Source organism: Manacus candei, unplaced genomic scaffold (assembly GCF_025592945.1).
Source record: "Manacus candei isolate 608988 ecotype Guabito, Panama unplaced genomic scaffold, ASM2559294v1 h1tg000069l, whole genome shotgun sequence".
NCBI classification, from domain to species: domain Eukaryota; kingdom Metazoa; phylum Chordata; class Aves; order Passeriformes; family Pipridae; genus Manacus; species Manacus candei.
The window spans coordinates 1,399,283-1,413,343 of record NW_026138117.1 but is presented as its reverse complement, the minus strand read 5'-3'; the positions used below and the strand labels follow the sequence as shown (position 1 = coordinate 1,413,343).

General features: G+C 39.4%; 1 protein-coding gene across 3 annotated transcripts in view; it reads right to left on the bottom strand.

The window, feature by feature from the left end:
- The window catches only part of SLC9A7 (solute carrier family 9 member A7), a 76,586-nt gene that overhangs the window by 16,250 nt on the left and 46,275 nt on the right, over window positions 1–14,061 (bottom strand). The window contains exons 13-15 of one of the 3 annotated variants that reach the window (XM_051807003.1): window positions 7,746–7,805; window positions 2,936–2,999; window positions 397–479 (exon numbers count right to left, since the gene is read on the bottom strand). In XM_051807003.1, the coding sequence (XP_051662963.1) occupies window positions 397–479; window positions 2,936–2,999; window positions 7,746–7,805 (207 nt within the window). The remainder of the gene's footprint in view (window positions 1–396; window positions 480–2,935; window positions 3,000–7,745; window positions 7,806–14,061) is intronic. The other 2 variants (XM_051807004.1, XM_051807005.1) reach the window with 2 other exon arrangements.

Sequence of the window (14,061 nt, the reverse complement as noted above, 5' to 3'; positions counted from 1 at the left end):
TTCATCACAAGAGCAGATAGCTCTGCAGAGCAATGAGTTGAGGCTTACACATCCAGCGAACTGGAAAACTAGTTTGTGCTCTGAGCATCAGTGAAGATGAGAACAGATTAATAAACAAATCAGAGGCCCTGAAATAGTTAATCAGCTGTCTAATTGATTAGGAAGGCACTTCAGCTCCTAGAACTGACTGGTTTCTGTCCTCCAGCAAGTGTCACATACATACTTTAGAGAAAGCAAAGGTCTGTCTGCTGAGCCGGTGAGTTCAGTCTTCAATTCTATGTCTTGAAACTGTCAAATACTTCAGAGAGTCAAAAAAAGATCAAGCGCTTAAGGCTACATAAGGGAAAAGGTGAACATTTCATGCCTTGAAGGTAAGCTGTGTTTTCAAAAGGATACTTATGGTCAAAGCTATACCATAGCCTGAAGAGCCAAGCACTTTCCTGCTTTGTCCTGTTCCTTCTTGCAGAATCTGGGCCATCCTAAAAGATAAAAACATATTCAATTGTTTCAGACAGAAACAACTCCAAATGATACATTGCAACATTCCCTGTCCAAAAAACCCAAATTATTTCAATACTGTACTTGGAATGCAGAAGAAAGCTATTTAGAGTCTTGCTTATACTGAGACTGTTAGTTTCCCTAGAAAGACCAGAAATGACTGCAGAGAAGCAGGCTGTTTTCATTGCACTCAGGTTACCTCAACAAGCCCTCTCCTACCAAGTTTCCTGGAGCTTAAAACCTTTGCACTCTTAGTGCAGTAATGGATAAAGAAGTAACTTCAAAACTGAAAAATAAACCTCATTGATATTCCAGAGTGATTCCTATTTATTGCTTGGTTGGTTTCCTTAAATTTAGGTCTAGGTCTAACTCTAGGTTTTCTCTTTTCTTAAGCCTGTTGCTTCAAAGGAAACTAAATTACCATACCTGATAAACTCTCAGAAATCTGATTAAATATATCACATGTAAAAGAAACATGCTTAACAGGAAATGCATATAAAAATCACATTTGATGGAGGTCATGCCAATCTCAGAAATGCTAGATCAACCTTGGAAGGGCTAGCAGTGTTAAATATACTAGCTGTGCTGCAAGTCATCACACCAGCTGGTCTGCAGCTGCATTTGTTTTTTACTTTTTTTACTGTTTAAGGGGTTTTTGGGTGTTTTGCTTGTTGTTTTTGTTTTGTTGGTTGTTTGAGGTTTTTTTTGGCCAGAGGCCAGAGTTAAACAGAATAAAACAGATGGATGCTTTGTATGAATCACCTTCCAAACCACTGGAAAAGAACAGGACAGGACTGCCCTGTAAAAAAATCCATGATCCATGAGGAGTTAAAGCTTAGTACACATTCGCTCCCTCCCCTCCCCAAATGATATATTTTCTTTAACTGTGACATGCTGCTAATCTTGGCTTGGTGAAAGAAAGAGGAATCCAAAGGGAACTGACTAACAGATTCTATTAGGAATGCAATGTACATTTATAGAGGGGGAAAAAAATGGGTAAGTTCTTTATGTCTACACAAGAAAAAAGCAAACAAAATATTTCCACAAAAGACACTGAATGAGAACAGAGTACCCATGCTCTGTTTCCTGGTAAAGCTATTCCTCAGTTACTGACAAACTCAGCCTGAACTGGCCAAAGCTGTCTTACCATGATACCACTTCCTAACCTTGGTTTTATGCAATAATTGTGGCCTTCATTGTAAAAGGTGGTTTGAGGCCTGGACTTCTGGTTGCTTGCAGATGGACATAAAACAAAATTCACCCTTTCTGGTAGCTAACTCCACCATTTCAGAATTTATTTTGTGTGCTAGACACAGGCTTCTACAAAGAACACAGACATGCCTAATGCAGTTTCTGCAATGAAAGAGATCTTGTTGAGCAGTAACTCTTACCTGTACAACACGTGAAGAAAGAAAAGTAAGGCAGGAGAAACCACTAAGAAAGCTAATTCCAAATAAGTGTGTCTACCTGTGACCAGCCTGAACATCAGTATCGTACAACCTGAGGTTTACAAAGTAGAGTTCACATACTTGCTCCCTAAACATCCTCTGCATCCAAAGTCATCTGCCATTCAACTTCCTCTAGAAGGTTCCTACATAATCAGCCAGTTGTGCTACTGAACAACAGCGTCAAACAGAACTCTGGGAGAATGCAAACTAGGGTCTAGACAGAGGAAACACCCAGTTAAGCCTTGGGAAATGTTGAGTTGTTTTGTTTTTTTCCAGATCCTTCACTCCTGCAAATTCACTCAGTTTACAGATGAGCAAAACTAAAATTTTCTGCTTTGAACAACATTCTTCCAATGATCTTGTTTGCCAATAGCATATTTCAGGGGAAAAAGTCAACTCTTGGATTGTTATTGATGCATAGAAGGCTTCACTAAAGATTCACAGAAAGAGTTGGCTGAATATAAATGGCAGTTTTCCAATGCTCCTTGTGCTTCATACAAGTGGTAGGTAGTACAGGCAGGATCCAGCTGGCTTGTGCTACAGCATACGAGAGCTGAGACTGGGTTAGCAAACTTCATCTTTGATTATAAGCAACTCCAAGGGCCAAAATTTGGCATCAGTTATTAACAGGAGCCTCTGGGTCAGAACTGGGAAGAACTATTTATGCAGCAGCATGCTAAAAAGCAAACATGTTGGGTAGGTGGGGGAAGCAGTAGAAAAGCACACTGTTAAACAGAGAGTATTAGTAGATTTGGGAAGGCTTGTACATGTATGTATATACATATACAAAAAATTTGAATACGACAGCCTTACACCCAATACCACAATGTTTTTCAGTGGGCACTACTTGAATATTATAAAGTGAAATCCATTACTGATTTGCCAGCTAGAAGAGAAAGGTTTTATCCATGCATTCAACTTATGCAGTTCTCTATCATCTTAGATATAAAATAAGATCAGCCTAATAGAGAAGTTATGTAATTACTTACTCCTTGTAAGACTTGAAAGCTGTCATTAGTAGGTGGAGGATCCTGATCTGGGTCAACCCCAACCCTACAGAAACATTAGGAAAACAAAGCAAGTGGTGTTACTGAGAGTTGCAAATGCTGTAAATTGGGCAGAATGCATTTTAAAAGCACTTTAAGCACCCAGCAAAGCTGCATTCAGAGAGATTATGAGATCAGTTTGAGGAAGAGTTGTCCATTATTCCCCTGCAGTTACATAGCTATAAACAAGAAACTTTTTTACTCAAGAAGCATCTGCCTATAGACAACAGCTTTAAGTCCATCTTGGCATCAACTTTAACTGCTTGCCTTTGTTGCCAACTCTTTTAGGACACTAGAAAATACTATTTTTGGCTTAAAAGGTGGGTGACATCATCTTTAGTGGAGAACATCCCTCATATCCAGCAGGAAGAAACCAGAAGCTAAGGATAAAGCCCAACCTAAATATTTGACACAGCAAATAACTGCCAGATAAGCTTGAGAGTGGCTCAAATATATGACTTTAAAAAGTTTTAATACCCTGTGGGAAGCACCAAAAATACTATAAAATTAATTTATTAATTAATACTATTAAAAATACTTTATAAAGATTCACAAGCTTAATTTGCTGCAAGTTTCATTCATCTAACACAAAGCAGCCGCAGTGGATTAACAAGGGGCCTCTAGTCCAGCCTCCCACCTGAGCGAGGCAGGGTTTGTGCAATGAGATGGTGGGTGATGACAGAATAATACATTAAGAAGAAGCTGTCTACTCACTTTTGCATAGCTAGCAAGCATCTTATTCCTGAACCCTCCTTTCACATAGGGCTCCTATCCAAGATGGGTATTTATCCTTGTAATTATGTTCAGGTTCTTCTGGTCTATTTTGAGGGTAGCTATTTGTTAAGATTGGACTTATCTAGTTTTAAATCCTATTCATGTCTTAATCTCTGTCATCTCTGAGAGAACCTAAACCTCCAATCAAAATTTTCAGTTTCAAACGCATTGTGTTTCAGTCCCACCACATTGCACAGTAAGTGTGGGAAAACTCACGAAATAGCCATTTCAGACAATAAGTTTTTGTTAACTTCTTCATGTCTTCTCTGTTAGAAGGGACTGAGCTGGTTTAGTGCAATTTCCTTGTTATTTAGACTATGTGTCAACTGTTTATAGCCACGGTGTTTATGCAACAGCCCTGAGGATCACCAGAGACCAACAGAACCTCGCTGGTAAGACCATACCATTTGTGTGCCTCAGGGACACATCAAACAAATAGAGAACATCCTTCAAATAGCTTCCAGGGCAGCATTTTCTAATAGAACAATAGAAGAAGAAAAGTAGGCATTGAACTAAAGTTTTAAGTCATCCTTGTGGATGCACAGCCAGTGGGCTCACAGCCAGTTCAAGGTGTCACGTGAGTTAATATAGTTCAGGGAAAATCCAGAAGGCCATCTTGCAGTAGCCTCATATAAAACTAGTGCTGCCCCAGTCCTGTGCTTGGTGTTTTGGTTTGGTTTGGTTTTTCTTCTGAGTCTCTTGTCTTTCCTCATCACTTCCTTTTTCCACATATAGTGTCATCTTGAACTTTAGGCACATTTAGCCTGGGAATCCATTGGCACTGACCAACCTCAGAACTGAAAAGCTTCATCAGTTTAAGGGAACACTGGATAGACAGATTAAGTACTGGATTGTAACACATGCTAAAATAAACCACCACACACAAGAGCTCTGAGAGGTTACAAGGGCTGAGATATTACTGCTTAGGCTATCACAACATAAGAAGGGTTTTCTGCAGACAGACTAGTTACCTAATGAAGCCTCATGCAGAAAGATGACAAGCAACATCAGGAAATCAACTCAATATGGCAATATATATACAAGATTACACATGAAAATAAAAGAAAAATAATTGTGGCTTTCTTAACTCCAGCTGCACATTGGGGAAGGTTTAATGTGTTATGCACAGCAACCAGACTCATGTGAACAGTGAGTTCAAGAAGCTTGTTCCAAAAGATGAACATAGCTTGCGTTCCCAAAATAGTTTTTACTCCCTGGGCTACCCATTCAGTTCACAGTACAAAAGAAAATGAAATAATTCAGTGTCTCAGCTTTTACTTGCCTTACAAGGTCGTGGATTTGTTTTGAGGATTTTAACTGCCCTTAGGCAGGGAAAGGGGGCTTAATGAAGGACCAAAGCAGGACAAACATATATTCAGTGAAAAGTCATAGTACATCACAGGCCAGGTGTTTGGGTTCACTGTGGTGCTGAAGAGGAAAAGAGAGCTTTTCTATATTAAAATGGTTAAGTTTTAGAAAACAACTCTCACTACAGATGTTTCTTTCAATATTGAAATAGTACATCCACATAAACTTGTAATTTAAAAACTTTTTTAAAAGTTATTCTTCAGGTGAATTTATACTTTTAATGCTTTAATTCTATCCCATAAATCACTGTGTTTCTTTTTAATTTCACTTTCAATTTGTGTCCTTCAGTTCACAGACTAACAAAATAAATTTCCATTTTGACTTCTCACAACTATTTTTTGTATGCAGTGTCTTTTATCCTCTTCTCTAGCATGAATTGTACAGGCAGGTTTGTTTTTTTTAGCAAATCTGCCTGTTTAAGTTTCAAGGGATATACACACTGGCATCACATTTTTTGCAGGCCCTGTCCCTAGATTTCTAAGATCTCATCTTTATCACCTAAAGCAAAACAATACCAAAATCAAGTCCAGTCTCTCCCAACCTCCTTTACAGTGAAGCACAGAAAACATTTAGTTACTTCATCCTTACTTAACTACTTCCATAATTAAAAGTATGAGTGTAAAATTGATGCAAATATGTCTTCAACATTGATTTTTTTCTGGTGATAAAAAGAAAAAATCCATCTCTCATCCTAAGGCATATTTAAAAAGCTTCCTGTAATTTAAATGTGCTGTAAAGGCTAATATCAGTTATCATTTATTTAACTAGTTTTATAAATTAAGGAAAACTATTAATGGATGGATTTAAACAATCTCCTCCCAAAGATTAAGGGCACAGAGAGGGTAGCCTTGCCAATGGCCATGGTGTTTTGCTCCAACCCCATAGCAGAAAGGCAGGTGAGGAAGTGCTCGTTGAAAACTTATAGAAGAGACCCAATCTGTGTGATGGGGACTGAAGGGCACCTCAGCTGTGGGACTGCCAAGGCCAAGGTAGTGCAGGTGCCAGCAAGCATCTTCATTTCCCCCCACCGCCTCTGAAAGCCCTTTGCAGCAGTCTTGTGTGGATTCCCCGAGGGTGTAAAATAGAAATTCAAACAAGTAACTCTTAAAAAGATTTCAGATGAAGAATATAAGCAGTCTTTTAGTTGTAACAATGCATATACATCTCAAAACTGGTGAAAAATCCATTTCCCCCATTGGAATCACTTTGGTATCTGATAGATACCTTATTATTTCAGTGCAGATAGTTACTGGTACCTAAAATTCAGACACCTTTATTTCTGTCTTGGGAAATTCACTGGAACCTGTAGACATTAATATGCTACAGTAAAAATTAATCTACTTTCAGTATATTTCTTCACTCCACCCTAATGAAAATATTTTTTAAGGCACAAAAGGCTTTTCGTGCTTTAAGAGCTCTGTAACAGGAAAGGTACTAGCCTTGAGCTCACTCCTAATGACCAATACTAAAGCATCACATTTCTACCCCTAACTGACTTGACCTTCTTGGTCCTTATCCTACAGCTACAACTCCAGCATCACCCATTAGGGAAACAGTTACTTGGATTTGATCCCTCAAATGCTAAGCCTATGTACAATTCAGTAATTTAAACATTGTGACAGAAAGGGGTTGACACACAAAATGGAAACTAAATGGATGGAAATGGATAGCCGATAAAACTATTTGAAGTTCTCTACTACATCATTTTTAAATGGGTAGGACCATTTTTTTGATACTTCAGAAACCTTTGAAAGACCCTGCAACACACAGATGGCAAGTTACCAAAATACTAGGCTCTATTACATTCTAGCATATGTAATTACTGTGGCAACAGCCAAGAATGACTGTAATAGATATTCGTTCTCAGATTCTCGGTACAAGCTAACATACTGCATCTCTGGCAGATTTAGCAGTTTGCTGCAAACCTTCAAGTGTGACAAGATACATGAGAAACTTACCATTACCCATTCCAAAGAGTTTTCTTTACATAAATATTCTCTATATATTTATATGTATATGCATACATGTACGTACAAATACACATATTCCTATAGATGTCAGTTAGAGATTTATCTAACTTTAAATTATCTCTCTAAAAAAAAGAAACCAGAATCTTAGTCATCTCTGGTTGATATCTCCACTCTTATTAGCATCTTCCTATATAGCAATGTGAAACCCTCAGTTTTTAAAATACATCCCCAAACAGGCTGGGCTAAATCATCTATGAAGGCCCTTCCAGCCTGAAAAGTTGTATGAGATAATCTCATGGAATGCTTAAGAATATCCATGTGATTAAGGACCATAGGGTCATATCCATGATTTCTCAGCTTTCAAGTCTTCCAGGGCCAGAGATGCCAGTTTTACTTCATTGAATACCCCTACACAGAGTGAAAGTATGTGGTGTTTTGTGGTTTCATTTTTTTAAACTAAAGACAACATGTGATTCACACTCACAGCTCAGAATAAGAGAACAGACTCATAACTGAGGAACTGCAGAATAGAAGCAGCAGCAGCATGCCACAGTGTAGAAAAAGAGCACACATTTAGTGTAACAAAGATGAAGAAAGCCAAGCACCAGGTTACTTTGGTATCAAGGAAGGCACGGTGTCACCTGAAATACAGCCAGCGGCTTTCACTCATCTCTTCCACCGATGGAACACGGTCACCAACTCTGGTACAGTACAAGAATGCAATGTGAGTAACAAAATGCTCATGAGATGTGTGCTTTACAGAGCTCTTTAGCAAAACAAAGCAAACCAACAAAAAACCCCCAAAACCTACCCAATCAAATAAGACAAAACATACTTGAACAACAATGGTAGAGCAATAACAAAGTGACAAAACAAAAATTAATAGCAGCAAGTTATGATTGACATATCGAATAATATTCTTCCTTGGTTCAGATTCCAGATAGCAAAACACCATGATGGTAAAACACAATGGCAGACTACTTCCCCCAGAAAACTAGATTCAATAGCTCTCAACTGAGCTGCTGCACAGAGACAGATCCCATCTAAGACAATTCCTACCACTTCAGACCCGCATATGGTCTGAAAGAGAAAGGGTCATCAGAAAAAGTATGGGAAGCTATGCGTATATGAGAGGGGTCACCAATACTACCTAGTCTCAGAGCAGTCCAAACCAGCTGGTAATAAGCTCTAAATCACTCTGTTGGTTTAACTAAAAATTAACTAACAACTTTTAACATAATTAATCTCTAGTCATAGCACAGTGTATTTTTACTCCTTGCTTTGCCTTTCTCTATTGGGGCGGGGGACTTACGGTACAAATGAAAGCATATTTGGGTTCTAGTATTTTCCATACAAGTTCCTTATCAGCTTGGGGGGCTTTTCCTCCCTGTCTCATCTCCCCCCCTTTTTCCATGAAAGCATGCATCATGAACGTTGCTTATGTGAAATAAAAGCCTGTATGATCAGAAATCCACAGAGGCCTCACTTTACAAAAAGCACACCCTGATTGCAGGCTGACCAAATATTTAAGGCTATAGCTTGTGATACAATGAGCATGTACTCATGTAATCCTTGAATGTCGAGGCAAATACCAGACTTTCAGCAGATTTATTTTGGATTCCAGGTTCAACAGCTCTTCTCCCATACCAACATACACTCCAGGTCAGAGCACTCTGCTCAAAAAGGCCAACTCTGAGATGGCTCCGTATGCACAGCAAAAACTAAAATTAAAAACTGCCCAATAACTTCCCTTCTACAACTTCTTTCTCTTTGCTGTATCTTTGCCAAGTTAGTATACTAAAGTTTTTCCAGATGTCTGTAATAAGTGCAGTGTTTTCAGAAAATTTTAGCTGATTTCAAAGAGTTCAGCTGTTTTTCAGAAGGTGACTGAGGAAGAAGAGAACTCCCATCACCACGTCAATAAAAAATAAAATAAAACCCAATCACTAAAAAACCCTGGAATTAAGAAAAGTTGTTTCAGGTTGTTTGTAGAATGCCTTTGGGTATCTGTTTACTTCACCTAACCAAGACAATGACTCCTGAAACTGTCTCTTGGTATTTCTTGATCTAACCAAGATAATGACTCCTAAAACTTCTGTCTGAGGCTTGCCAGAGCTTTGCAGTTAACCCAAGTCCTACAGCATTTGGGCTTCCCCACATTTTTTTTCTCTGGTGTGAATTGCTGTGTTTCAGCCCACAAGAATAAAGATGAGGAAACATCTCCCATGCTTAGTTCCAGACTTCCAGAGGAAAAGACAATCTCTTTCCTACAAAGGAAAAGGCTCAGAAGGGTGAGGCTGGAGGTTTGGAAGCTGCACTGCACTGCCATTAAAGGAGATTTAAGATTGATGATGAAAAACTAGAGATTGGGAAAGAAGCAGGAAGACTGGAAAAACAGTCCAGAATAAGAGATGGGCAAGGAAAAAGATCACAACAGAGGGCAAGGGACAACACCTGTGCCTGTGAATCTACCTTTAAAAACAGCAGAGAGTGGCTAGAAGGCACTGAAGGATCTAAGTTATAGAATAATAGAAATAGGCTGCAAAACAGGAGGATGTAACTTCCTATCAGACATCCCCCACACCAGTTTGGAATATAGCATGAGGCTGGATTACAGCATCAACACTGAGGCATGGTATTTAAGAGATGCACATTTTATTGTTAATCCACTCTGGGAAAGATAGAGTATAACCTGAGACTTCCACCAAGCTGACAGTTTTACCACTATCCCAGATAATTAGATAGTTCACATAGTAACTGTGGGAGAGTTAGTGTTTCCAGATTTCTTTTTCAGTTTGCTCTTTTAAAGAAAAAAAATAGAAAATAGAAATAAATTTAAATTTAAGAGCTTTAAATAGGAAGCTCTTAGAAATACTGGACATGCAAAGTCAGACAAAAGGCAGTAAAATATCTAAGTTGACATTGTCTATACAAACTTTAGCTTTTATGGTAAGAAGATACCTAAAATATTTTAAATTGTAAGGTATAATGCTTTGAGACTGAGAAAAAAGATTGCTAAGTACAACTGAAATTATTTAATTAAAATAAACACTAACTTCCTCGTTTTCAGCAGATTATGAAGGAGAAGAAGGCATTAATCTATGTGTTGTTTCATTCAACATGAAAAAAAACAGTCATTAGCCTCTAATGAAAAATGGAAACCACACTGTTTTGCAATACAAATGCTAGGAGTTCCCTTTTCCCCCCATGACAGACGAGTGAAACAAGAAGTCAGCTGTTTTTTAGAAAAGAGGGATTTTGCCAGTGGTTTTGGTTTACAGGGCTTTCAAGTTTGCTGAAACTGTTAAAGCTTCAGTCAGGAAATTGTTTCTGCCTTTAGGTCTCAAAGGATGAGACTATATTTTTAATATCCAAATCATGCTTTAGTTTCTAAGGAAAAAAAATCTACTACTAGGAAAGTATAACTGTTTACCACCCAAATGCTTGGGTACATCTCAGTGATAGAGAACCAAGAAATTCAAACACGACATCACGACTTTAATTCCAGTTTCTGGTGTTAATTTTTAATTTGCTCAGCATCAAGTGGCAGAAATCAAAAGCATCTGAAGATTCCATAAGTTTTTTACTAAGATTTTGCTGTCATGACCTCAGTTTTCTGAGCAGTTAAACAGAAAACTGAAGTTTAGTCTCTGCTGCAAACCATAGGTCCTTTTCTTAGCTGTACATTAAAGCCTGATCAGTGGGCACTTGAGACATTCAGAACAGCAAGAGGAGGCAGAGGATGTTTTTGCCTATTTCCTCCTTATGCTGCTTTTTACTTTCATAAAACTTGATTTTCATGTTAGCCTCTCTACCCCTTACCTGCTTTTAACGCTGCATATCATGGGAGAGAAGGGACAAACAGTAAGTAAAGAACAGAGCGTGCATCCCAATTGCTACACAACTAGTGGTGTGGTCAGAAACACGTCCCTCTGCCTCTAAGCCACAGCAAAGCAATTCTGGATCCTTGTGTAGGCGTTGCATCTTGCATGCATGCAGCTGCTTCCCCATGAACATGGTGGTATCAAGCCAGGCTGAAAGTCTTGGCTGGAGTCGGCTCTCTGGTACTGTTTACTTAAATCAAGCAGGCACAACCATAAATAAGACCCTTTGGTCTTGATGTCTGTCTCAGCTCCTCTGACTTGCCCAGTACAACAGATATGTGCCTGCCTTTCCCAGGGAAGGAGCTCAGCCCATCCCAGTCCACAGGAACTCTTGAAGGGGCCCCCCAGAAAACCCACTGACAGAACAGACAAAACCCCAGCAGAACAGTATCCACAACATGACAGTAATGTCACTCTGCCATGCTGTGACTAGGCAAGATAAACCAGAGTAAAGGTTCAGTGAGCTTGGGTGACTCTTCATTAAAGCAGGTCCTTGTCTTCTATCTACATCCACACTGTAGCCGGGCCAACGACTTCAGGAGGAATTTGTAATGGCTGACTAGTTCTCCATCCTTCATTCCACAAAGGCCAAAGTCAACCAGAATACAACCAGTATGAACTTCACACCAGAACTGGACTTTTAGGAGTCCACACAAATCCTGACATTGAAGTTCAACATACAAATGGCGTTAGGTTCCTACATCCTTTCACTTTATCTAAGAAGCAAACCACCTTTTATCTTTTAATCTCTTTTCTGCTAAATAATTCTGTATGTGACCACTACTTATTTCCAGTTTCTGGCAATCTAACCTAATGGGCAAGTGCCAAGGCTCAGAAAGCATCCCAGGGACAAGTTACCTCCTGTGCAGCCTCAGGACTGCACCAGCACTACATACTGTGCTGCTGAGTGAGGCACTGGCAGAGCATCTTATCTTCATCTCCTCCTGTCTACCTCTTCTACTGGGTATAAAGGGATGGAAAAGAGAAAAGTAGCATAATTCTAAAATTCAGCTGGAAACTAATTTGTCCCTCTTTTAAATTTGAAGTGTCAGACAGGACTTCTTGTTTTCCAACAGAAAGGGTTCTAGCACAAAGGTTACTTCACCAGCACCAAGTTTCTAATGCTCGATCAGCTGTACACGGCCGCCACCTCCTGGTACAAAGCTGATTTCACAAAGCCCCGGAAAGTGCAGACTCCATCACTGGCGGGGCAGTGCCTATCGAGCCAGCTGTGGGCAGATCTGTGCAGTTCTCGAAAATGCTTTCTGCGTAGAGCTCCCTTGTTATATACATGTCATTAACTTCCCTGTTAAGGGAAGGACAATTTATTTTCTGTCAACTATGACAAACAAATGACAAGTCAAGTTACTGCTTATTAGCAAGGGTAGCTAAATCTCAAAAAAAAAGCCCCCTAAAAACCCCCACCCCCACCAGACCCCAAACCTAAAGCTAACCACTCAAATCTATGGTTTGGCAAACTGCATTTTGGCAGCTCAAGCTGCCAGCACTTATGATGAGGGCTGTTAGAGTAAGCTTTGTTTACCTGATTGCATCTATGCTTAGGAAAATGCTTTGGAATCAACTCAAGTGGAGATCAGACAAGGAATATCCTCACATCAGCCATCACAGAGGCTGCAGACTGATCCTGGCAGACGTTGCTCATGCACTGTAAGCAGACCACAAGCAGCACTCTTACCTGTGTACTGCTGGCCAGAACTCATCTCCTGCTCCTTATACCACACACCCTGGAGAGTCCGTGCACACTGACAGCTACACAGACACTGCACCTCCCCTCCTTCCTTAGTACAGTTGCTTCTTATATACCATCATCAGACAGATGCCTCCTGTTGTCAGAGGTGCCAAATGGAAGGCTGCACATGGCACCTATTCCAGGTACCTTTTTAGAAAGTCGTTACACAGCTCTCATGTGGGAAAACAAATCAGTCAGGCTGGGCTTAGAGGTATCATTAGGATGTGATATCTCACAATCATTAATGACACAACTGCACTGACACTGGGTGACCTCTAGAGAGTCTGACTACATGAAGTATTGCTTCTTTCTGGTGCGCTAGCCAAGCATTTGGAACTCACATTTAAAGATATTTTTAAAGGACAGAAATGGATTAATTTTGCACCAAAAAAAAAAAAAAAAAGCTGATTTCCCAATGTTTGCTGTCAGTCAGAGCTGATAATGCAAATCATGGCTGAAATGTCTGTGTCCAGCTAGAAGCATACTACTTTCTATGAGAACAGTTCACAAGCATTTCTGGGAGTCCTATCTGGTTTTTTTTTCTGACCTAGAAAGCACTTGCTACCTATTGCCACAAGCAGTTCACTGAAGTTTGCCAAATGCAGAACCAGTCCCTAAGAATGATTAGTTCTTCTCAAGACTGAAACTGGTTTGACATAGGATGTTTTTTCCTATCCTATACAAATTCTGGTGAGCAAAATTAGAAAGCAAGAAAAAGAAAAGTTTCAAGTGCTAAAGAACACATATAGTTTACATATTAAAAAATGCACTGAAGGGTTTATACAGCCTATATTATTTTAATTCCACTCTATTTATCTGTGCCTCCCCAACTGCCAAAAATTTCAGAATTACAGTATATGTCGTCTTTAACAATGATTGATTCATGATTCTCTAGCACATCTGTCGATAAATATTCTCCAACATGAAAGTACTTGCAGCCCAAAAGTACTAAGTAATAACCAGGATTTGTAGTCAAACCTCCTTAATCGTGCAACTTACCTTTTTCACAGATCTCCTCAAAACAGGACGAAACATTCCCAGAAGACTAGCAGGATCCCATTTATCCCAGCTGCTTAGATAACATCAGGTTTGTTTGGATCATATATAAAGCACATTCAGTTTAGCACCATCCACTAAAGACTCCATTGAACTTAAAAACCATAATAGGGCCATTACCAAGAGCCAAAAGACAGGGAACTCTCTTAGTATAACATGAAGAGAAGTTTATATGGGACTAGATTAATTCTTTCTTTCCAATATAGGGCTGCTTTATCAGGCAACACTATTCCATGGGCTGACAAGGACCTAGATAACCACTCAATA